This window comes from Mobula hypostoma, chromosome 3, assembly GCF_963921235.1.
Source record: "Mobula hypostoma chromosome 3, sMobHyp1.1, whole genome shotgun sequence".
Classification (NCBI taxonomy): domain Eukaryota; kingdom Metazoa; phylum Chordata; class Chondrichthyes; order Myliobatiformes; family Myliobatidae; genus Mobula; species Mobula hypostoma.
In genome coordinates, this window is record NC_086099.1 from 732,159 (window position 1) to 756,229 (window position 24,071).

Sequence of the window (24,071 nt, forward strand, 5' to 3'; positions counted from 1 at the left end):
TTATAGATGCACCGTAGAAAGCATTCTTTTCGGGTGCATCACAACCTAGTATGGAAGTTGTCCTGTCCAAGACCGAAAGAAGCTGCAGAAGATCGTGAACACGGCGCAGCACATCAGACAAACCAATCTTCCGTCCGTGCACTCACTTTACACCTCACGCTGTCGGAGCAGGGCTGCCAGGATAATCAAGGACACGACCCACCCAGCCAACACACCCAGCCGAATGGCCTACTCCGGCACCTATTTTCTATGTTTCTATGTAACACACTTTTCGTCCCTCTTCCCTCCGGGAGAAGGCTCAGGAGCTTGAAGACTCGTACGGCCAGATTTGGGAACAGCTTCTTTCCAACTGTGATAAGACTGCTGAATGGATCCTGACCCGGATCTGGGCCGTACCCTCCAAATATCCGGACCTGCATCTCGTTTTTTTTTGCACTACCTTACTGTACATTTTTCTATTTTCTATTTATGAATAATAATTAAAAATTTTAATATTTACTAATTTTAACTATTTTAAATATTTTTAATATTTAATATTTGTAATCCAGGGAGAGTGAAGCGCAGAATGAAATATCGCTGTGATGATTGTACGTTCTAGTACCAATTGTTTGGCGACAATAAAGTATAAAGTATAAAGCATAAAGTATAAAGTTCCCACTCCTCCCGCTTCCTCAGCTCCTTTTGGGCTTGGGACAAAGGCTTACGGCAGCTCCGGAAGGTCACACAGGACATTAGGATGTTCTGGGCCCTGGAAGGGAGGCTCGGCACCGGTGGGTCTCTCTATTGAAGAAGAGGTAGAAGTAAGCGGATTGGGGCGGAGTGTGCTTCAGGGCATAGGCGACCACACCATGGGCCAGATCCTCTCTAAGAGAGACGGGGCCCTCCGAGAATCGCAGTGTTCCGCCGCAGGGAAGGTGATCCCTGGGGTGATAGGGAGTGAGGGTCAGGTCGGAGGAGGGAAGGGAGAGTGTCGTGGAGACTGGCAAAGGTACAGGGGAAGGATGTGAACGTATCCATCAGATCGATTGGGAAAAGGCGGCAGGTGCGCCTACGGATGTGTGATATCGCGGGGTGGACGGATTTGACCTCTGGCGCGTGCAATACGCTCTCTGCATGCGGGCTTTCGAGTGTTCATGACTTCCGTCTTTGGTGGGTCCGGTTCGTAACTTCCACGCTGTAAATTGCCCAGTGTGTCCCATTTCTGACATGACTCAGTACAAGCGCTTCGTCAGACTACTCCCCGCATATGTTACCGGAGGCGGAGGTTGTGGTCACAGAGGCGGAGAGTGGGGTAGGAATTCACAAACAGGGGAACGGAGGGTAATGGTGGCAAAAACAAGTTGGGGAAAGGGAGATCGTCGATACCTTGTCGGAAAGAGTGGGGAGAAGGAAGAGGTGTGGGAGGGGTTAGCGAGAAGAGAAGGGTTGGATGTTTCTCAAGGATTTAGGAATGGAGGCGCTGTAATCCCAGAATGCCCAGCGGGAAGGAAGGCCCTCTAACCCCTCACTTAAGCCTTTTCCCTGACTCAACTTGCCTCTCTCATCCCAGACTCTCTCTCAACAGCCAGTGTCAATCTCATTCCCCCGGTCTTTTCATCTCTCTGTATCCCCCAGTCTGTAAACCGTCTTCTCTCTTGCCCTGGTCACTCTCTCCGATTCAGTCCCCAACCCCGGTTTCTCCACGCATCTCTCTCCCTACCCGCCGACACGCATTCTTACGAGACTCTCTCTCCCCCAGGCTCTTTCTTCCCCAGTCACTCACTAGGCGCTGGACTCTCTCTACAGTCTTTCTCCACATCGCAAATATCTTCCCCCACCCCAGATTTCCGGACTTCCCCGGCCGCCCTGTCCCTGGGCTTTCTCTACCCTCCTCGGTCTCTCTCTACTCCACCGGTCTCTCTCTCCCCAGTCCCTCCCTCCCAACTCTCTCCCCATCTCTCTGCCGCAGCATCTCTCTCACACCATTCTCCCTCTATCCTCCTCTCTGCCTCCCTCCGTTTCCCTCTCCCTCTACCGTTTCTCCTCCTCTAGAATCTCGGTTCTAACTCTCTCTCTACCCGCCTTCTCTCCCCATCAATTTCTCCCGTCCTTCTCTTTCACACTGTCGCCACCATGACTCTATACCCACCGGTCTTTCCCCAACCTGGCCTCTCTCTCGCTCTCTCTCTCGCTCTCTACCTCTCTCTCTCTCTCACACCCTCTCTCTCTCATTCTCACTCTCACTCACACTCTCCCTCTCTCTCTACCCAATGTTTCTCCGCCCCAGAATCTGATCCCCTCAGATCTCTTCCGCACGCCAATCTTTTCCTCGTTTATCTGCTCCGTCTCTCCCTCGTTTCTATTTCGGTCTCACTCCCCATCTCAGTCACTCCTCTGTCACTCTCTCCCCATCCCTGCCACGTCCCCATCGCACTCAGTTCCCGTCTAATACTCACCCACGTCCATCCCATTTGCCACTATTCTCTCCCCTCTGTTTCTCTCCACTCTCAGAGTTGAGAGCTCTCCCTCTCCCTCCCTCCCTCTCTCCCTCTACCTATCCCTCTCCCTCCCTCCCTCTCTCCCTCTATCTATCCCTCTGCCTTCCTCCCTCTCTCCCTCTACCTATCCCTCTCCCTCCCTCCCTCTACCTTTCCCTCTCCTTCCCTCCCTCTCTCCCTCTACCTATCCCTCTCCCTCCCTCCCTCTCTCCGTCTACCTATCCCTCTCCCTCCCTCCCTCACTCCCTTTGTCTCTTTTTTTTCTCCCCCACTCGCTACTTTGCTACATCCAGCTCTGAACGCCTGGCAACTTGCGATCTCCAAACACAACACGACTTCTATTCATCTTGTAGACAATTGTGTCTCTGTCACCATCGCACATTGCAAGGGACGCGTTGCTAACCTGGAATGAACAGGTCGGTTAGTGAAGGTCGGGGGGTTGCAGACAGAAAGGAGAGGAAGTGAGACTGAGAGAAAGTGGGGGTGAAGGGAGTTCGAGAGGGAAGTGAGGAAGAAAGAGGGGAGGCGTGGAGGACAGTTGGAGAGCAGGGAATGGACGGTAAGAGGAGATGCAGGGGTGAGACAGAGAGGAGTGTGTGCTGAGAAATGAGAGGCTGGTGTCGGGTGGGTTGGGGGGGCGGAGAAGATGAGCGCACTCTGGAGAGAGGAGGGAGAGAGCTGCACACACTCAGACAGGGTGTTACGGGAGTTCATTTCCAACCTCCCACGCACAGTAAACCTAAGGATATATTTTCATCAACGAAAACAGGATAGCATGTGCTATTCTGGTAAGAAATAGATGCCACTGAACTGAAAAGGAAGCTCAACTTAGAAAGATGAAGAAATTATCACTGCAGAAAGAAACCTTAACCAAGGGATGAGAATGGCTTTCTGTGGAAGGCGTCCTCACGATGGAACGCAGCCCCGGGATCTGAGCAGACACGATGTCGACAAGAAAGCTCAAACTTACAGAAATAAACAAGGGAAATACTGGAAATATGCCGATTTGAAAGAGGAAATAGGAAGTCCATGGTACGTGAGCAGGGCAAACATTGTCCCAATAGTAATATCTACAATTGTTATCATCCTAAAGTCACTACTTAGTGACATTAAACAATTAAGCACACCCGGCAATATTTGTGTAATCTCCAGAAAGCCAGAATAGTAAATACCGCTAGAATAGGCCAAAAGTTCCCAGCAATCGAGGAATGAGTGTGCTTATCTGTTGATATCTGGAGTTTTACGAGTTTTAACTGAGAAAAACTAATAATGATAAGCATCCGATTGTACTGGAGTGAATGCAGAGATGCTTCAACATATAGTTTGCTTGGAGGGAAGTTTATTAGAAATCAGGAAGTGAGATGACATTCTCTCCCTGAAGCAGAGTCGGCAGTGGGGGTTTCCATAGACATTTGTACAATTATGATTGTAATGCACGAGTTCTGCAGTGCTAAACATTTTTCCATTACATATTTATTTAACGCGAAAGACAACTGCAAGCTTGACGAGAACGGTAACACTAGAGAGAACAAAAATGGCATGAGTTTAATAATCGGTAGGAGGTGGAGGACGCCGGCTGCCGGTGCCGAGTATTTATTCTCGTTCTCTGTCGAACTGGGGTTTTGCATATAAATTTAACAATTATAAACAGAATACTCAAGTTCTGCGGTGTTAAACATTTCTCCGAAGCATGTTTATCTAATGCGAAGGACAAGTGCACGGTTACTGTAAGTTCGTGTAGACTGTGAATTTCGTTTTTCTTTTCATACATATTTCAGGCAAAATACTAAAGTGACGAATGATTTGCAATTCTGTTGATAGGTCTTGAATATCGGCAGATCCTGACCCGCTCTGTCATTATTGAAAGGGGTGTGGCGATGATGAGAGCAGGATATGGTGAAACAAAAATAAAAGGTAAGCCGAGTTGAATAATTGGTGCGAGGTGGTGACGGCGAGCCGTGCGTGCCGAAATGTCTCTCTCGGGCTCTAAACCAGTTTTATTCTCCCCACTCCCAACTCTTCAACTACCTCCAGTTCTGCAGTGTAAACGTGGTAGACACTGCAACCGCTTCTGAGAAGAACTTAGATATTTTGTTTATTAATTCGTTGAATAATTGACGTGAGCGGATATTTCGCTGCGCTGATGAACTGCTCTCTGAACTTGAACTGAGTTACCCCATAAATAAAGGTGTTTGTGCAGCAACTTAATATCAACAGCATGAATCCAGTGTGTTGAAATACGTATTCCGAATCTTTGAAATTATTTGGATCCAATCCGGCGATGGTGTTATAAAGAAATTCGAAAACATTCACCGACCACAGAATGATGAAGCTTCCGGAGATGGTGAAAAGTAAGATCACAGACCTCCTCCTGCTCTCCATCTCCGGGTCACTGCGGTTCTCCACCTTGCTCTGACCCCTCAGCCCCTTACGGACGCGACTCGCCACTAAAATGTGTCTGACTGTTAGTGTGTTCAGTAGTAGTATTGACAGGACCGGGAGTAACGGCGTCAGAACTTTAGAAAGCCATTTATATCCCACCCACCTGGGATCCGTAAAGGAGCCGGGCTTTTCAATACAGTCCCAGGGTATACTATCAATCACTTTCGCAGGACGATACTTAAAGAAATAGGGCACATTTTTAAAACAGAACAGAACGCCAGTTGTTGTCAGAACGACAGCCGCAGTTTTCCCGGTGCAATATTTTGTTTTCCGCTCCTGGCAACAGATGGAGATAAACCGATCAAAGGTAAAAGTGACGGTGAACCAGACAGAAGAGTCTGTGGCTGCCTCTCCCAGGACAGAGATCAGACTGCACACGGGGGTGATGTCCAGGAAAGTCCCAGGGAAGTAATAATAACTGACCCGCCAAAATATGACCGCAAAGATGATGGTTAGCAAATCCGCCGTTGCCATGGCCACCAGGTAGCGAGTGGTGCAGGTGGAGAGGCCGCACTTTCCCCGGGACAGGATCGTAATCGCCACTAAATTCACTGGGGAAATAGAAAAAAGAATGAGTGAATTACTGTATCGGCGCTCCGTGGGTCTCAGGGTAGAGATAAGTGTGAATAGAAAACAATCAAACTTTGCTGACAAATTCTAGAGCGTGAATTGCTGATGCCGCAAACGCGTGTATGCTAGGTGAAAGGGTACGGTACTGGTTACCGGAAAAGGAACAGTCTTTGGGAGGGAGGAATTGTCAACTAATCGCCAAGGGCCTTTTGACGAAATCAATATAGATCCCCCAACATCAGGTTTTCGACTGATGCGTAAAGCCAGGATACATCTGCAACTTCCTCAGCGATGGGGATTGCCGCGTACCTGTCACCTGTGCTCTGCAAAACTCCCCGTACAGCGAAGGCCCGTTCCCTCCCCTTCTGTCACTTACAAAGTACAAATTTCAAATCAAATCTCTTTCTCCCGTTCGCAACTCCTCGTCTCCTCGTTTGCCACCCCCACCCCACGGGGGCCCTCTGTTCTTTTCAAATCTGCGCTGCTCTTCTCCAGGTTTCCTTCAGACTGTGTCCGTGAGAAAGTTCTCAATTTTGTTTCTAAAGATTCTGCCGGCCCTTGCTGAGCGTTTCGTGTATTGTGCATGTTAGTGCTCAATCCATCCAATTTCCAAAGGTGAGTGCTTCAAAACATCGGCCTCTTTTAGGAGTTGCTCCAAATTACTGCAGCTTTATTCTAAATCCTTCGATGCTTATTTTTCCAGAGCTGAGTATCCCATGAAACGTACCGCGTCTGACCTGTGTAGGACACCGCTCTGTTGGCTCTGAACTGCCTCTTCAATTCATGGATAATGGGGCATGGAAGCGAAAGCTGATCCGCTAAAACACACATGTGATTTTTGAAAACTGCTGATGGTTCTGAGTTTAACACACAAGTGATGTCTACCCTTCTCCCCTCAATCTCACCGGGGTTTCGCTTCCCGCCTTCTCTTCGAGCTTGGATTAATTTCTCTAAAATTTAAAAGTATGTTCCGCTATTGATACTTAATTACACTATGTAGCCCGCAAAGGTGACAAGCGCACTGGGTGATGAGAATGTACGTTCACATCGGCTTTCTACTGATAAATCAAAATCCGCAAAATGTAACAATGCCCCCGAACTTCTACTCTACATCTGTTTCAACTGCCGCTTTACTTTCAGTCGAAGCTACCAATTAAGCTGCAAGGGAACTTCTGAAGGAACACAGGGTTTTGTGACAATGTCTGCACTGCACTCACTGATACACCGGCATCACAACGCTGTCCGTAACCGAACTAGTCCGAAGACCGCGCACAGAACTCAGTAAATGTTACTTGGCCTGTGTTCTTACCAGGAACGCCAATGACGGCAATGACCATGAACCATATCTTCCTTACACGGTAAAATGTTTCAAGCATGTTGAGTGAGAGTCAGCCTGTGTTCCAGCTGCCCGCGATCTCGCTGAAAAAACTCTGAGCTGATGAATCTTCACGCTCATTCATTTATACTCGCTCCAGCACACTGAATATTCAATACTACACAAGGCTGACGTGTCCTCCAACAGCTGGGGTACAAATAGACATGATGTCATTCAAGTAAAATCGCAATTGTGATGATGTATGGATAACTTGAAACGAAATTGCAAAATATCAGACAAATGTCGATTCGGGAAGCCAGTGAATGTTGTTGTGAAACACGCTCAGGTTCACCTCTCACTTTCATGATTGTTATTGTTGATCTCGTCCATTCTTAGACTCCATAGTCTTTGTCCTCATCGACCAATAATATATTAGACCATAAGACACAGGAGCAGAATTAGGCCAATGGCCTATTTAGTGTGCTCCGCCATTCAGTCATGGCTGATCTTTTTTTCTCCTCCTCGACCACAGTTCTCGGCGTTCTCCCCGTAATCTTTGATGCCACGTCCAATCAATAACCTGTCAATCTCTGCCTTAAATACACCGAACGACCCAGTCTCCACAGCTGTATGTGGCAACAAATTCCACAAATTCACCACCCATTGGCTAAAAAAATGTTTCCAAACCTCTGTTTTCAAGGGGCGCCCCTCTATCCTGAAGCTGTGCCTCTTGTCCTAGACTCTCCCACCATGGGAAACATCCTTTCCATATCTACTAAGTCTAGGCCTTTCAAAATTCGAAAGGTTTCAATGAGATCTCCCCCTCATCCTTCTGAATTCCACCGAGTACAGATCCCAGAGCCATCAAACGTTCCTCGTACGATAACCCTTTCATTCCTGGAATCATCCTTGTGAACCTCCTCGGAAGGTTCTCCAATGCCAGCACATCTTTTCTAAGATGAGGGGCCCAAAACTATTCACAATACTCAAGGTAAGGCCTCACCAATGCCTTAAAGTCTCAGCATTACATCTTTGCTCTTGTATTCTAGACCTCTTGAAATGAATGCTAACATGGCATTTGCCTTCCTCATCACCGATCCAACCTGCAAGTTAAACTACAGGGTGTTCTGCCCAAGGACTCCTAAGTCACTCTGCATCTCAGATTCTTGGATTTTCTCCCCGTTTAGAAAATAGTTCGCAGATTTATTTCTACTATCAAAGTGCATGACCATGCATTTTCCAACATTGTATTTCATTTGCCACTTTCTTTCCCATTATCTTAATCTGCCTAAGTCCTTCTGCATCCTACCTGTTTCCTCAACACTACCTGCCTCTCCACCAATCATCGTATGATCTGCAAACTTGGCAACAGAGTCATCTATTCCATCATCTAAATCATTGATATACAGCATAAAAAGAAGCGGTCCCAAGACCGATGGTTGTGGAACACCACTAGTTACTTGCAGCCGAGCAGAAAAGTATCTTTGTATTGCCACTAGCTGTCTCCTACCAATCAGCCAATGCTCTAATTATACCATTAACTTTCCTGTAATACCATGGGCTCTTAAAATGGTAAGCAGCCTCGTGTGTAGCATCCTGTCGTTGGGCTGCTGTGTTTCACTCTCGGAATTGTCTCGGTTATCCATCTTGCAAAAGAGATGTAAAATAACATAACAACTCTCGCAATTAGTTAATATACTCACTTATCACACTCTAAACAAAAAACAAGCTGCTGGCGCAAACTTTCTCAGCGTTTAACACAACAAAGTCGCATTCCCCACATTAACATAACAAAGACGCCATTTTAATTAGCCTCCGCAGTAACATAAAAGTCGAAACCCCCTTACAGCTAAATGAACATTTTACATCAGTCTTCACCGCGGAAGAAAACACAGTATGCCGGATGTTGTAATGTGTGAAGGAAGAGAAGTATGTGCAGATAACATTGCAAGAGAGTAGGTGTTCAACAAGCTCGAAGACCTAAAGGTATATAAGTCACCCCGACCAGATGAAGTACACCCTTGGTTTCTGAAAGAGGCAGCATTACAGACTGTGGTGGCACTGGAAATGATCATTCAAAAAAAAAAGATTGGATCTAGCATGGGGCCAGAGGGCTGGAAAACTGCAGGTGTCACTGCACTTTTTAAGAAAGGAGGAAGAAAGCAAAATGGAAATTAGAGACAAGTTAGCTTGACCCGGCTGGTTGGGAAGATGTTAGAATCAATTGTTAAGGATGAGGATATGGTGTATGTGGTGGCAGAGGACAAGATAGTATAAAGTCAGCATGCTTTTCTTCAGGGAAAATCCTTCCTGGCGAACCTGTTAGAATTCTTTGAGGATATTACAAGTAGAGTAAATAAAGGGGATGTCGTGTATGTTGTACATCTGTACTTTGAGAAGGACTTTGACAAGGTGCCACACATGAGGCTGCTTTCCAGTTTGAGAGCCCATGGTATTACAGGAAAGTTACTGACATGGCCGGATTATTGGCTGATTGGTAAGAGGCAGCGAGTGGGAACAAAAGTATCATTTCTTTGTTGGCTGCCAAACTAGTGGTCTTCCGCAGGGGTCGGTGTTGGGTCCACTTCTTTTTATGCTGTATATAAATGATTTAGATGATGAAATAGATGGTTTTGTTGCCAGGTTTGCAGAGGATACGAAGATTAGTGGAGGGGCAGGAAGTTCTGAGGAAACTGGTAGGATGCAGAATGGCATTAAGAAAATGGGCAAGAAAGTGGCAAATGAAATGCAATGTTAGAAAATCCATGGTCATGCACTTTGGAAGTAGAAATAAATGTGTAGACTATTTTTCTAAACGGGGTGAAAATCCAAGAATCTGAGATGCAGAGGGACTTGGGACTCCTTCTGCAGACCATCCTGAAGGTTAACTTGCAGGTTGAGTCGGTGGTGAGGAAGGCAAATGGCATGTTAGAGGTTTCAAGAGGTCCAGAATACAGCAGCAAGGAAGTGGTGCTGAGGGTTTGTAATGCACTGCTGAGGCCTCACCATGAACATTGCGAACAGGTTTGGGCCCCTCATCTTAGAAAAGATGTGGTGGCTTTGGAGAGAGACCAGAGCAGGTTCACAAGAATGATTCCAGGAATGAAAGGAAACGTTTTGATGGCCCTGGGTCTGTACTCATAGGGATTCAGAAGGATGAAGTGGGATCTGATTGAAACCTTTCCAATGTTAAAAGGCCGAGACAGAGTAGATGTAGAAAGGATCAGTATAGAACAGTTATGAGGAGAATTTTCTTTACCCAAAAGGTGGTGAAGTTATGGAATTTATTGCCACGTGCAGCTGTGGAGGCCTGATCGTTGGGTCTATTTAAGGCAGAGATTGATAGGTTCTTGATTGGATATGGCATCGAAGGTTACGGGGAGAAATATTGGAATTGGGATTGCGGAGGAGAAAAGAAAGATCAACCATGATTGCATGGCGGAGCAGACTCGGTGGGCCAGATGGTCTAATTCTGCTCCAATTACTGATGGTCTTATGGTTTTAGACTTATGGGTCAGTGCGAACACAGCCTCAAAGTAGAGGGACGGAGATGAGAGGGAATTTCTTTTGCCAGACTTGGAGAAACTCTGAAACATTTGCCAAACTCAGCTGTGGATGCCAGCTAATTACGTATTTAAGGCCGAGGTTGATAGATTCTTCACTATTCATGCCTGAAGTGAAACGGATGGGGGAAGGCAGGCTATCGGGGCTGAGAGGGAAAAGAATTAGCCATGATCAAAATACGGAGCAGACTCGTTGGGCATATTGGCTTCGCTCTGTTCTGGTACCTTATGGTCTAATCCCTGGAATTTTCTGACCCAGAGATAGTGGAGGTGGTGGGTGTGGGGAGGTCCGGAATATACAGTTAAAGAGGAGACCGGTGAATATTTAATTGAATGGGGAACTGAGGTCGGTGGATTCCCGGCATATTCCAGGGACTTTGATCAGGTTTGATTATCCATCGTCAGAGTGAATGAGGGGCTGTGTTGTGGGTTCCAATGGCATCCGCTGCTCTGATCCACTGTAAGGTTTTGGAAAAACGGCAGGGAAGGGGCAGTGATATACTGGGGTTCTCAGTCTCTGGGATTCATCCAGGCCCCTCACTGTGTTAACGGGCAGGCTGGGCTATAAATGTCCCAGAACTGCAAGCCCTCCCTTCACATTGAATGAACGGGCGGCCGAACTTCCATCACAACGTCCGGGGAAAAAAACAGAAATCTCAGCCAACTCCATCACGGGCACCAGATTTCCAGCATCGAAAACATCTTCGAAAGGCGATGATCGGAAATGCGGCATCCATCATTAAGATTGTTTAATCCTGGACAGGCACTTTCCTCATTGCTACCGTCAATGAGGGGTTAACGGAGTCTGAAGACCCACATTCCAAGTATCAGAAACAGTTTATTTCCCTACAGCATCAAATTTCGAATGGACAATAAACCCATATGCACTACCCCACTGTTTATTCTCTTTGTAAGAACTACATATTTAACTTCAATATGTACTTCAAATACACATTTACGTATGTATTATACTGAACGGCTCCCGTAAAACAACAAATTCCCCAACATATGCCTATGCCTGTAAACCAAGTTCTGATTCTGATCTTCTCACTGTCAGCCAAACGCTGCTGTCTCCCTGGAACCCCACTGACTGATATCTCCTAACTCCCCCCCCCCCAACACAACCAGACACCTCCATAGCCACCCCAGCTCCACTTCTCAGACCGGTTACTGATCACGTTTCCGAGCTTGCACCCTTAATTCACCCTCAACCCTATCTCTCCCTGAGCACTCATTTATCTCCGTCTCACACCGTCATCCACAGCCCTCCACTCCACCGAATGCCCACAGCGACCATTAAATTCCCTGAGTCTGACACACCCACTTGCCCCATCTTTCATCCCTGGTGTCACTGCCTTCCCCAGTGAGACTTCGGTGACTTGTCGCCTGGTGATTGACAGCACTGGGACTGGGAGGAGGAGGATTCGAAGGGGAGTAGCGTGGCTAAGCCCTCTATCCGGGAATGGAGTTGAATCTGGTCGTAAACCCGCTAACTCGATTTCCACCGGTACTCTGCGCACCCCCACAGAATGCGATATCAACCTGGCGGGAGATCGTTTGGCCTGTCGGGTCCATGATAGTAAACCCACTGGTGACACTCTCCGCGTCGATGTGCCGCTCCATTTCCTCACCCTCACACCCCAACTGCCAGTTCCCTCAGAGTGGCTTGGCCTGGGAAGGGAAGCGGGATGGGTTGTACTGGGAGGCCACTGCATTGTCTGCTCTGGGAGCAGACTACTCCCTGCTCCCGGTGGGGCTGTACAGACCTTCCCAGTGACCCGCCTGTACCGTGGAGCAAGATTTCGTTTCAAGAAACGGAGACCAGTTTAATGCAAATAGGATCAGTTTTACTGAATTATGCAGTTAGACAGGGCAACGGCTATACGCCGGCGAGGCAACGATCAGCAGGAGAGTATATAGTCAGTACCAAGACCAGAGAATGTGCCGTGAACACCGGAATACGTTATCCCTTTCCCATAATCAGAGCACTTGAGAATAGCTGCCGCAACATGGACACAGGATTGAATTATATCGAACATCCGCTGCCCGTTTGCCCAGTGTGTGTCACCGAGGAGGCATAGACGTCCGGTCGAAACGCAAGCGTCTACCTGCGTGGCCCGGAGTCTTTGATGTGTTACAGATCCCACTGTTACACCAGGAATGGAAAGGACCCCAGGACAGGACACATCTGTATGTTCACCGGGAAGCGGCGCCCCAGGCCGACATGGGCACAATTTTCTCGGTACCGCTTCCCTTAGCAACGCGGTTTGATGTCCCTGGGTCAGTGGATGAACATTACTGCCGAAAGTCCAGAACCTGGCTCCTAATCTAGCCTCACTGCAGTCATTTTGAAAGTGGGTGATAATCAGTCACGTGTTGGTTACGGGGTGCCGATGCCAGGCTGCGTGATCAGGCCAGTATCATGGGTACTGAATAGCGGCATGATAACGCCTCTTAGCGGAGAGCGTGCCGAAAGCGCTGCTTGATGCGAAGCAAGGTGGCGGATCCAGAGCGTGTTCGTCGTCCTCACAGGGTTGGGCAATGCACTCCGCCAGTGGCAACAAACCAGACCTCCTTCCTGAAAGATATAACACAGAATGCTGAGGGAAAATTTCTTAAGACTGCAACCGCAGTCTCGTTATTGAGTGGATTGTTCTGATCAGCCGTGAACCGTTCCCTAAGAACCGATGGCGCTCGACCGGGCGAGTGTGGAGAGCCGACGGCACGGTTGCGGTGGGAACAGTATTATGAGAGTTAGAGAGCACGGAATCTATGATCAGTGACTGTTACATTGTAGGCAGGAAGGGGTTTAAATACGCAAGGCGTTTGACACCTATGTGAGGAATTGAAGGATTCCTGGTGTCAGGTCACGACCGATCTGGAATAACAGAGGAAACACGGGCCTGGTATCTTTCTCTCAGTATTCACGATTGAGAGGGACCTTGACAAATGTGGGCACAACGTAGAACAGGCTGATATGCTTGAATATGTCGATGTTAAGAAAGATGAGCTGCAATATTTAAACAGGAAAAATATGTTTAAGTCACTTTTTCCAGGGGAAGTCTACTCCAGTTTTGTACAGGAAGTGCCGCACCTTATTTACGTGCTTTTGGCGTTCCTACTGCCATTTGCAGCCGTACCGGAGGACTACAGGGCGCAACTGTTCTTCATTCCTTCAAAGAAACTAACAGGGATAACGCCTGGAATAATAACACAGTTAATATTTTGTCATTGTGGGCGAATAGTTGGAGAAAATTGCTCGGAGGTGTATGCAGAGATTTGAAGAAATATGTTCTGATTAGGGATAGTCACGATTTTAGAAGTTGCAGGTCAAGTCTCACGAAGGTGATGCTGCAAACCACTTTGCTGATAGTGGATGGCAGAGGATGGCGTATACATACATTTTATTAAGATGTTTTTTCAGATTCCTCATCGTCGGCCCTTTCAGAAAGTCATATGATAGTGAATCCAGAGAATCTTCTCTGTGCTGGTAGAGAACTGGCTTACCCATTGAAGACAGAGTATGGTATTACTGTATATGGATTCTTATTCTACCTGGAGGTCGTTGTGCCGTGGAGTTCCGTAGAGATCTGTTCTAAAACTCCTGCTCTTTCCGAATTTTACTAATGAATTGGACGAGGAAATGGATAGACATATAAATTGAACAAACATAAATAGTGATCTTGTTGTGGATAATGTGGAGCTTTGTAGCAGGTTATAAGTTGGGTATTGACGGATGCAGGGCTGGGTTGAGGATTGGCAAATTAAGTTCAGAATTGGGAAGAGTGAAGGATTACACATTGGAAGGTTGACTTAGAAGGCAGGATCCAGGGTTTACGACGGGCTAGGTGAAAATATTGCGGAAAAGAGACACTTTTAGATTTGACGTCCATCGATCCCTTAAAATTTCCGTGCCGTTTGATAGCGTGATTAGGAAGGCCTATGAATGTTTTGAGATCAATCGTCGGAGGAGCGAGTTCAAGAGCCGCGAGGTAATGTTGTAGCTCTATAAACCTCTCGTTAAGCCACACTTGGGAAATTGTGCTACACCCCAGAGGGAAAAAATTAACAAGGGGATGGAATTTTAAAGTGATTTGAGGAAATGTACAGGGGCTGCCAGGGGTATGTTTTTACACATAATGGTGAGTGTGTGAGACAACCTATCACTGCTGGCGGTAGTGACATTTACATTAGTGTCATTTCAGAGATACTTGAGCACATGGGTATAGAGCAATAGACAGCTCTGTCGGGGACAACGTTTAGAATCGGTAAGCATCCAGGACCAAAGGGCTTACAGAAAGCTGTAGTGTTCTATGCTTTCTTATCTATGTGTGTGATAATGTAGGATGACGCGCACATTTTATAACAGGGAAGATCATGCCTGGGCAATCTGCCAGGAATGTTACAGGAGCTCCAGAATGGAGCGCAGGGCTCAGTGACCGCGCCAGGGTCGTGGATTCTTTACAAGAACCGAAGGAAGCTGTTCAAAACCGTTCCTTCACATGAAGGAGCAGACTGAGGAGAGGGTCTTCTCTCTCGCCGCCGGAGCACTCCCTGCCCGATGAGCACGCCCCTGATACTGCAGCTTCTTTGGTTCATTAATCGGTGCAATCACAGTCCCAGCATTCCACTGCCACTTACCCTTCCGGTATGGAGCTGAAGTCATACGAGACCCTGATGGAGATGGTGGAAAAAATAAGATAAATAATTAATGGCTCCACATCGTGATGTTAACTGCTACCCACACTCCCCATCTCATTCCACCTCAACACTGATCCCTTTCTGATTCGCTCAGCGGCAGCACTGCACCATCAAACCACCCTCCCTGTAGACACGTTGACCCTCGGAATTCAACATCAAGTTCAAATATTCCACCAAACTCTTTTCCTCCGTTTATTCCAGAATAGGAGAGGCCCGCTGCAGTTCCCTGAAGCACTGGCCCAGCTTATCATTACACACACACACACACACACACAAAACGCATGGGTTCACACCGTTTCACTCCTTGGAGGAGCAGCGGGACGAGAGGGGGTTCTGAAAGAGGAAGGGTGCGATCACACTGATTGGTTTGTACTACGGGATCTGCAATAGCTGCTGGATCATTAATAAACAGCTATGTAATGAGAATAACAACGTGTAAAAATAAATGGTTTGATGTCATGAGGAATTTTAGGTTTCCTAATACAAACATGTACATGCGCAGTTTAAGGGGATTAGATGGGGAGAATGTATTAAATGTATTGAGGATACTTTATAAATTCAATATATGCACAGTCCAACAAGAAGAGGTGCCGTACTGAAAATCAAACGTATGTATAGCTTCGTAAATTCGAATCAAATGGAGCACATGAGGAGTACATCGAAACTAGTAATGAAAGAAATAAGGGAATTTGGAAAACTAAGAGGGGACGTGAAATGCCCTTGGCAAGCACGATTAAGGAGAATCCCAAGGTATTCTATAGAAATATCAAGAGCCAATGAATACTGTGGCCAGTGTATAATCATTCCATTTTGGGGAGTGGGGGGAGACAACGTTTGAATCAATGCGGAATACGTGAGTGACATGTTCACTGAGTATTTTGCTCTCGTATTTATCAAGGAAAAGGTCATGAAGGAGCAGCAGATCGGTGTTCGGTGTACAAAAATGTCAGGTGTTTATCGGTGAAGTAGGAGAAGGAAGTGTTGGGCCTCCGAATGAGTTCTCAGGTGGATAAGTCCCCAGGCCTTGAAGGGATTCTCCGCAGGTTATTGAAGGAGGCAAGAGACGAGATTGCAGGGTCATTGACAAGTATCTCCACCCTCGCCACATGCGAGACCCCGGAGGACTGGCGTATGAATAATGTTGTACGTCTACATAAAAAGGGAAAAATGAAAATCCTGAAAACTATTCAGTCGTGAGTCTCACGTCAGTGGCAGCGAATTTTGTGCAGGAAATTCTTGGGTACCGGAAATATAAGCATTCCCAAATCCATTGCCTAATGAGCTGAATCAGCATGGTTTTAAGCGAGGGAGGTCGTGTCTTCCTAAACTGATTGAGCTTTTTGACAGCGAAGCAAGAGAGATGGATGAAGGTAGAGCAGTCGATACCGTCTACATGGATATTAGTAAGGCGTTTGATAAAGCCCCTCATGGGAGACTAACCCAGAAGATTAATATGCATGAGGTCCTCGGATGTTTCTATTCAAAACTGGTTTGCGCATGGAAAAGAGAGGTTAGTTGTTGAAGGGTTTTATTGCAACTGTTGTTTTAATTGGTGAAGTTCTGCAGGGATCTGGGGTGTAACCTCCGCTGTTTGTGATGTGAATGAAGAACCCGGATGCAAATGGCGACAGGTGTGTTAGAAGGTTTGCGGATGATACCAAGATTGGTGAAGTTGTGGATCCTGTAGAAGACTTGCAGAAAGCACAACGCAATATAGATCAGTTGCAGATATGGGCAGATAAATAGCAGATGGAGTTTAACACAGATAAATGTGAGATGTTGCACCTTGGAAGGTCAAATGCAAGGAGACAGTCCACTGCTATAGAAAAGTCCCTTAACAGTGTTGCTGCTTAGCGAGATCTTGGGGTCCATGTTCATAGCTGCACGGAAAAAAAACTACAAAGGTCGATGAGGTGGTTGCGGATGCTAATGCAATGTTTGCTTTTATTGAGGTATTGAGTGCAAAAGTCAAGAGGTTCGACTGCACGTTTATAAAAATCTGATAGACCTCATCCGGAGTATTGCATGCTATTCTGGTCACCCCACTATAAGAAGGATGTTGAGGCTTATGGAGAGTAGGTTTAACTGAATTCTGCCCGGTTTATAGAGCATGTGCTGGCACGAGAGGTTCGACCACTTGTGCTGTTTTCTTTCGAGCGGAGGAGGCTCAGTGAAGGGTATTAATCTATAATAACAGAGGTCATGCATTGAAGATGAGATGAGATGAGAGAAGGCGATGACAGGGGTAACATTTTTTTATCCCAGCGACTGGTGAATGTTTGAACTGCACTGTATGATGTGGTGGTACAGGCAAATATATCAGAGGTTTTAAGAGACTCTTCAATAGGTAGCCCCATCCTTGTGAGGAAGATGGAAGATTATGGGCATTGTGTAAGTGGGAGGGATTCGTTCTTTGCGGGGGGGGTTTGATTTACTTTTCAGGTGGCTCTGCACAATATTGTTGGCTGAAGGGCATGTTGCTGAGCTGTTCTGTTCTATGTTCTATATTCTGTCTCTGCCCGCTGGAACGCTGCCACCCTTCCGGCGCCATGAACACACACCCGATGTTGCGGCACCTCTGGCTCATTTATCACCTCCCTCACAGACACAGCGTTCGACATCCACTTACCCACCGAAGGAGATTTCTGGTCCCCAGAAAGAATTCCTGTTTGAAGGATGCAAATAAGGTACAAAATTAGTGAGAGACTCGCAGAGATACGGTCCAGCGTTCGTTCAGCAACACACATGGACAAGGCCCGCTTTCAGTGCACCGTGCTTTGCCGTGTGTGGTTTGAGGTGCTCCCTTTAAACGGGACGATATAGAGGGCCCATATGTTATGGAAACTCAGCCGTAAAGTGAGGCTGAGGGACTATAGGATGTGTGAGACTGAACGAGTTGTAAATGTTTTTGTAACATTGTACTTATATTATTTTTAGAACATAAGACCATAAGACAAAGGAGCAGAAGTAGGCCATTCGGCCCATCGAGTATGCTCCGCCATTTTATCATGAGCTGATCCATTCTCCCATTTAGTCCCACTCCCCCGCCTTCTCAGCATAACCTTTGATGCCCTGGCTACTCAGATACCTATCAATCTCTGCCTTAAATACACCGAATGACTTGGCCTCCACTGCTGCCCGTGGCAACAAATTCCATAGATTCACCACCCTCTGACTAAAAAATTTCTTCGCATTCTGTTCTGAATGGGCGCCCTTCAATCCTTAAGTCATGCCCTCTCGTACTAGACTCCCCCATCATGGGAAACAACTTTGCCACATCCACTCTGTTCATGCCTTTCAACATTCGAAATGTTTCTATGAGGTCTCCCCTCATTCTTCTAAACTCCAAGGAATACAGTCCAAGAGCGGACAAACGTTCCACATATGTTAATCCTCTCATTCCCGGAATCATTCTTCTGAATCTTCTCTGTACCCTATCCAACGTCAGCACATCCTTTCTTAAATAAGGAGACCAAAACTGCCCACAGTACTCCAAGTGAGGTCTCACCAGCGCCTTATAGAGCCTCAACATCACATCCCTGCTCCTATACTCTATTCCTCTAGAAATGAATGCCAACATTGCATTCGCCATCTTCACTACTGACTCAACCTCGAGGTTAACCTTAAGGGTATCCTGTACGAGGACTCTCAAGGCCCGTTGCATCTCAGAACTTCAAATTCTTTCCCCATTTAAATAATAGTCTGCCCGTTTATTTTTGCTTCCAAAGTACATAACCATACACTTTCCAACATTGTACTTCATTTGCCACTTCTCTGCCCATTCTTCCAATCTATCCAAGTCTCTCTGCAGTCTCTCCGTTTCCTCAGCACTACCAGACACTCCACCTACCTTCGTATCGTCTGCAAACTTAGCCACAAAGCCATCTATTCCATAATCTAAATCGTTGATGTACAATGTAAAAAGAAGCGGCCCCAACACTGATCCCTGCGGAACCCCACTAGTAACCGGCAGCCAACCAGAATAGGATCCCTTTATTCCCACTCTCTGTTTCCTGCCAATCAGCCGACTCTCTATCCATGTATGTAACTTTCCCGTAATTCCATGGGCTCTTATCTAGTTAAGTAGCGTCATGTGTGGCACCTTGTCAAAGGTCTTCTGAAAATCCAAATATACAACATCCACTGCATCTCCCTTGTCTAGCCTACTGGTAATTTCCTCAAAAAACTGTAATAGGTTTGTCAGGCAGGACTTTCCTTTAAGGAATCCATGCTGAGTTCTGCCTATAATGTCATATGCCTCCAGGTACTCTGTAACCTCATCCTTGACAATCGACTCCACCACTCCCCAACCACCGATGTCAAGCTAACAGGTCTATAATTTCCTTTTTGCTTCCTTGCTCCCTTCTTAAATAGCGGAGTGACCTTTGCAATCTTCCAGTCCTCCGGAACCCTGCCAGAATCTATCGACTTTTGAAAGATCACCGCTAATGCCTCCGCAATATCCACAGCTGCTTCCTTCAGAACACGAGGGTGCATTCCATCTGGTCCAGGAGATTTATCTACCTTTAGACTATTCAGCTTCCTGAGTACTTTCTCTGTCGTAATTGTGACAGCGCACACTTCTCTTCCCTGCCACCCTTGAGCGTCCGGTATACTTCTGATGTTTTCCTCAGTGAAGACTGATGCAAAATATTCGTTCAGTTCCTCTGCTATCTCCTTATCTCCCATTACAATTGCTCCAGCATCATTTTCTATCAGTCCTATATCTACTCTCACCTGTCTTTTACTCTTTATATACTTGAAAAAGCTTTTAGTATCCTCTTTGATATTATTTGCTAGCTTCCTTTCATAGTTAATCTTTTCTCTCTTAATGACCTTCTTGGTTTCCTTTTGTAAGGTTTTAAAAACTTCCCAATCCTCTGTCTTCCCACTAATTTTTGCTTCCTTGCATGCCCTCTCCTTTGCTTTAACTTTGGCTTTGACTTCTCTTGTCAACCACGGTTGCATCCTTTTTCCACTCGAAAATTTCTTCTTTTTTGGAATATACCTGTCTTGCACATTCCTCATTTTTCGCATAAACTCCAGCCACTGCTGCTCTGCGGTCTTTCCCGCCAGTGTCCCTTTCCAGTCAACTTTGGCCAGTTCCTTTCTCATGCCACTGTAATTTCCTTTACTCCACTGAAATACCGACACATCAGATTTCGGTATCTCTTTTTCTAATTTCACAGTGAACTCAGTCATGTTATGATCACTGTCTCCTAAGGGTTCCTTTACCTCAATCTCTCTAATCACCTCCGGTTTATTACACAATACCCAATCCAGTACAGCCGATCCCCTAGTGGGATCAACAACAACAGCTGTTCTAAAAAGCCATCTCGCAGACATTCTACAAATTCCGTCGATTGAGATCCAGTGCCGACCCGATTTTTCCAATCTACTCGCATGTTAAAATCCCCCGCAATTATCATAACACTTCCCTTCTGACAAGCCCTTTCTATTTCCTGTTGTAATTTGTAGTCCACATCCCTGTAGCTGTTTGGAGACCTATAAATAACTGCCATCAGAGTCCTTTTACCCCTGCTATTTCTTAGCTCAACCCATAAAGACTCTGCACCTTCAGATCCTATATCAGCTCTTTCTAATGATTTAATATCATTTCTTACCAATAAAGCCACGCCTACCCGTCTGCCTACCTTCCTATCCTTCCGATACACCGTGTATCCTTGGACGTTCAGCTCCCAGAGACATGCATCCTTTAGCCAGGTTTCAGTGATGGCCACAATATCATACCTGCCAATCTGTAGCTGTACAACAAGATCATCCACCTTATTCCTTATGCTGCATGCATTTAAGTACAACACCTTAAGATTCTTTTTGCTTTTTGATACTTGATACTTTTTAGTTTGATTTCACTGCAACTTTATTGCACTTCAATTCAACCCAATGGCTACAAATTTGCCCCATCACCTGCCTGTCTTTCCTGACATCTTTACTGCTCACTATCTTAGAATTATTTCTGTTTTCAAATTTACGTAGCCTTTATTTATATAACTCATTATCGGTTATACGTAGGAGGCATCTGAATTGCATATGCCATTACGCCACCGCGTCATATCTGAGTGCCACATTAATAGAAAACTAACTAGACAGGTTATCCCAGACACCAGTGTTATTCATTGGATTATTTTCTAGAGTTACTAAACATAACAGCACTGGGATAGGAAGGCGTCAGGATTCTGGGCAGAGAGTGGGAGTTTTACCCTGGGTCAGATGACCATGGTCCCATTAAACAGGTGTGAGCCCATTACCGGTGTGGTATCTGCAGGGTGTTGAGGATTGGCTGTAATCATCAGATCAGGCCTCAACGGCACAATTCCGCATTTATTTCTTCGGTCAAATTGCATGACGATCAACTTCCAGACAAGTATTCTATCTACCACTTCTTTCTGCTTTCTCCTAATCTGTCTGAATCTTTGTCTTGCCTCTTAACCTCCTCAAAACTATCTGAAACTCCACGTATTTTCGTCTCAAATATCGCCCCAAAGATATCAGTTTCCTCATGCAAATCATTAATAAGTGACATAAAAAGAAGTTCTCCCCACATAGATCCCTGAAGTTAACCTATAGTCACCGGCAGCCAACCAGAAAATGTTCCATTCATTTCCAGGATATATCTTCTGCCAATCCATGCCTGTACATTCTCGGTAATAACACGGGCAATTAACCTGTTAAGCAGCCTCACGAGCTGGCACTTTCTGAAAGGCCATGCTGACTAGGGCCTATTTTAACATGTGCCTCTAAGTACACCAAACTGCATACTGTCACAGTCCGGTCCGTGGACTCAGGACTCAGGGTCTTCCAGCTGTCCCTCGTTTGGTTGAGTTAATCATAGGCACCTGATTCCCATCTTGTAGCTTGGAATAAAAGTAGCCTTGGGGTTGTGTGTGGGCTGCAGGTTTGTCTTGTCAAGATCCTCTGGGAGCAACCTGCCGGTGAAAGGCTAGAGCGGGCTCTTGCCAGCTTTAGGCCGTTTTGAAGAACCCAAGCCTCGAGGATCCCAAGCCAAGCTCCAAGAATCCACGCCCCGAGGATACCAAGCCAAGCTCTAATAACCCAAGCCTCGAAGATCCCAACCCAATTTCCAAGAACCCAAGCCTCACGGATCCCAGCCAAACTCCAAGAACACTAGCCTCGAAGTTTCCAAACCAAGCTCCAAAAACCCAAGCCCCGAGGATCCAAAGCCAAGCTCCAAATTGGTCCTCTTGAAGATCAGAGTGGTCGGCTTTGTGCGGAACCAAAGGAAATGGGGAGATCTTAAATAGGTTTTTTGCGTCTGTATTTACTAAGGAAGCTGGCATGAAATCTATGGAATTGAGGGCATCAAGTAGTGAGACCATGGAAACTGTACAGATTAAAAAGGAGGAGGTGCTTGCTGTCTTGAGGAAAATTAAAGTGGATAAATTCCCGGGACCTGACAGAGTGTTCCCTCGGACCTTGAAGGAGACTAGTGTTGAAATTGCGGGGGCCCTGCCAGAAATATTTAAAACGTCGCTGTCTACGGGTGAAGTGCCGGACGATTGGAGAGTGGCTCATGTTGTTCCGTTGTTTAAAAAAGGATCGAAAAGTAATCCGGGTAATTATAGGCCGGTGAGTTTAACGTCAGTAGTAGGTAAGTTATTGAAGGGAGTACTAAGAGACAGAATCTGCAAGCATTTGGATAGACAGGGGCTTATTAGGGAGAGTCAACATGGCTTTGTGCGTGGTAGGTCATGTTTGACCAATCTGTTGGAGTTTTTCGAGGAGGTTATCAGGAAAGTGGATGAAGAGAAGGCAGTGGATATTGTCTACATGGACTTCAGTAAGACCTATGACAAGGTCCCGCACGGGAGGTCAGTTAGGAAAATTCAGTCGCTAGGTATACATGGAGAGGTGGTAAATTGGATTAGACATTGGCTCGATGGAAGAAGCCAGAGAGTGATAGTAGAGAATTGCTTCTCTGAGTGGAGGCCTGTGACTAGTGGTGTGCCACAGGGATCACTGCTGGGTCCATTGTTATTTGTCATCTATACAATGATCTGGATGATAATGTGGTAAATTGGATCAGCAAGTTTGCTGATGATACAAAGATTGGAGGTGTAGTAGACAGTGAGGGAGGTTTTCAGAGCCTGCAGAGGGACTTGGACCAGCTGGAAAAATGGGATGAAAAATGGCAGATAGAGTTTAATACTGACAAGTGTGAGGTATTGCACGTTGGAAGGACAAACCAACGTAGAACATACAGGGCTAATGGTAAGGCACTGAGGAGTGCAGTGGAACAGAGGGATCTGGGAATACAGATACAAAATTCCCTAAAAGTGTCGTCACAGATAGATAGGGTCGTAAACAGAGCTTTTGGTACATTGGCCTTTATTAATCGAAGTATTGAGTATAAGGGCTGGAATGTTATGATGAGGTTGTATAAGGCATTGGTGAGGCCGAATCTGGAGTACAGTGTTCAGTTTTGGTCACCAAATTACAGGAAGGATATAAATAAGGTTGAAAGAGTGCAGAGAAGGTTTACAAGGATGTTGCTGGGACTTGAGAAACTCAGTTACAGAGAAAGGTTGAATAGGTTGGGACTTTATTCCCTGGAGCGTAGAAGAATGAGGGGAGATTTGATAGAGGTATATAAAATTATGATGGGTATACATAGAGTGAATGCAAGCAGGCTTTTTCCACTGAGGCAAGGGGAGAAAAAAACCAGAGGACATGGGTTAATGGTGAGGGGGGGAAAGTTTAAAGGGAACATTAGGGGGGCTTCTTCACACAGAGGGTGGTGGGAGTATGGAATGAGCTGCCAGACTAAGTGGTAAATGCGGGTTCTTTTGTAACATTTAAGAATAAATTGGACAGATACATGATGGGAGGTGTATGGAGGGATATGGTCCGTGTGCAAGTCAGTGGGACTAGGCAGAAAATGGTTCGGCACAGCCAAGAAGGGCCAAAAGGCCTGTTTCTGTGCTGTAGTTTTTATGGTTTCTATGGTTTCCAAGAACCAAAGCC

At 46.1% G+C, this 24,071-nt stretch overlaps 2 protein-coding genes across 3 annotated transcripts in view; both read right to left on the reverse strand.

Annotated features, from left to right (window-relative positions):
- Window positions 1–4,338: 4,338 nt before the first annotated feature.
- LOC134343340 (probable G-protein coupled receptor 139) lies at window positions 4,339–7,366 on the reverse strand. The gene is made up of 2 exons (XM_063042026.1): window positions 6,799–7,366; window positions 4,339–5,470 (listed from the first exon to the last, which is right to left on the reverse strand). Exons 1-2 carry the CDS (start codon window positions 6,863–6,865, stop codon window positions 4,560–4,562), a joined length of 978 nt encoding a protein of 325 aa, XP_062898096.1. The 5' UTR covers window positions 6,866–7,366; the 3' UTR covers window positions 4,339–4,559.
- A 4,817-nt stretch (window positions 7,367–12,183) lies between these two features.
- The window catches only part of LOC134343341 (uncharacterized), a 207,682-nt gene continuing 195,794 nt past the window's right edge, over window positions 12,184–24,071 (reverse strand). For both annotated transcript variants that reach the window (XM_063042027.1, XM_063042028.1), the window contains exons 13-15: window positions 17,698–17,733; window positions 15,009–15,041; window positions 12,184–12,945 (exon numbers count right to left, since the gene is read on the reverse strand). In XM_063042027.1, the coding sequence (XP_062898097.1) occupies window positions 12,894–12,945; window positions 15,009–15,041; window positions 17,698–17,733 (121 nt within the window). In that variant the 3' untranslated portion in view covers window positions 12,184–12,893. The remainder of the gene's footprint in view (window positions 12,946–15,008; window positions 15,042–17,697; window positions 17,734–24,071) is intronic.

What these genes read in the sequence shown, in the direction of transcription:
- LOC134343340 (XM_063042026.1), bottom strand. Translation starts at nt 6,865, where the DNA reads ATGCTTGAAACATTTTACCGTGTAAGGAAGATATGGTTCATGGTCATT. An exon ending in TGCCGTCATTGGCGTTCCTG is followed by an intron (nt 5,471 to 6,798) that starts GTAAGAACACAG and finishes CTATTTCCCCAG; the next exon opens with TGAATTTAGTGGCGATTACG.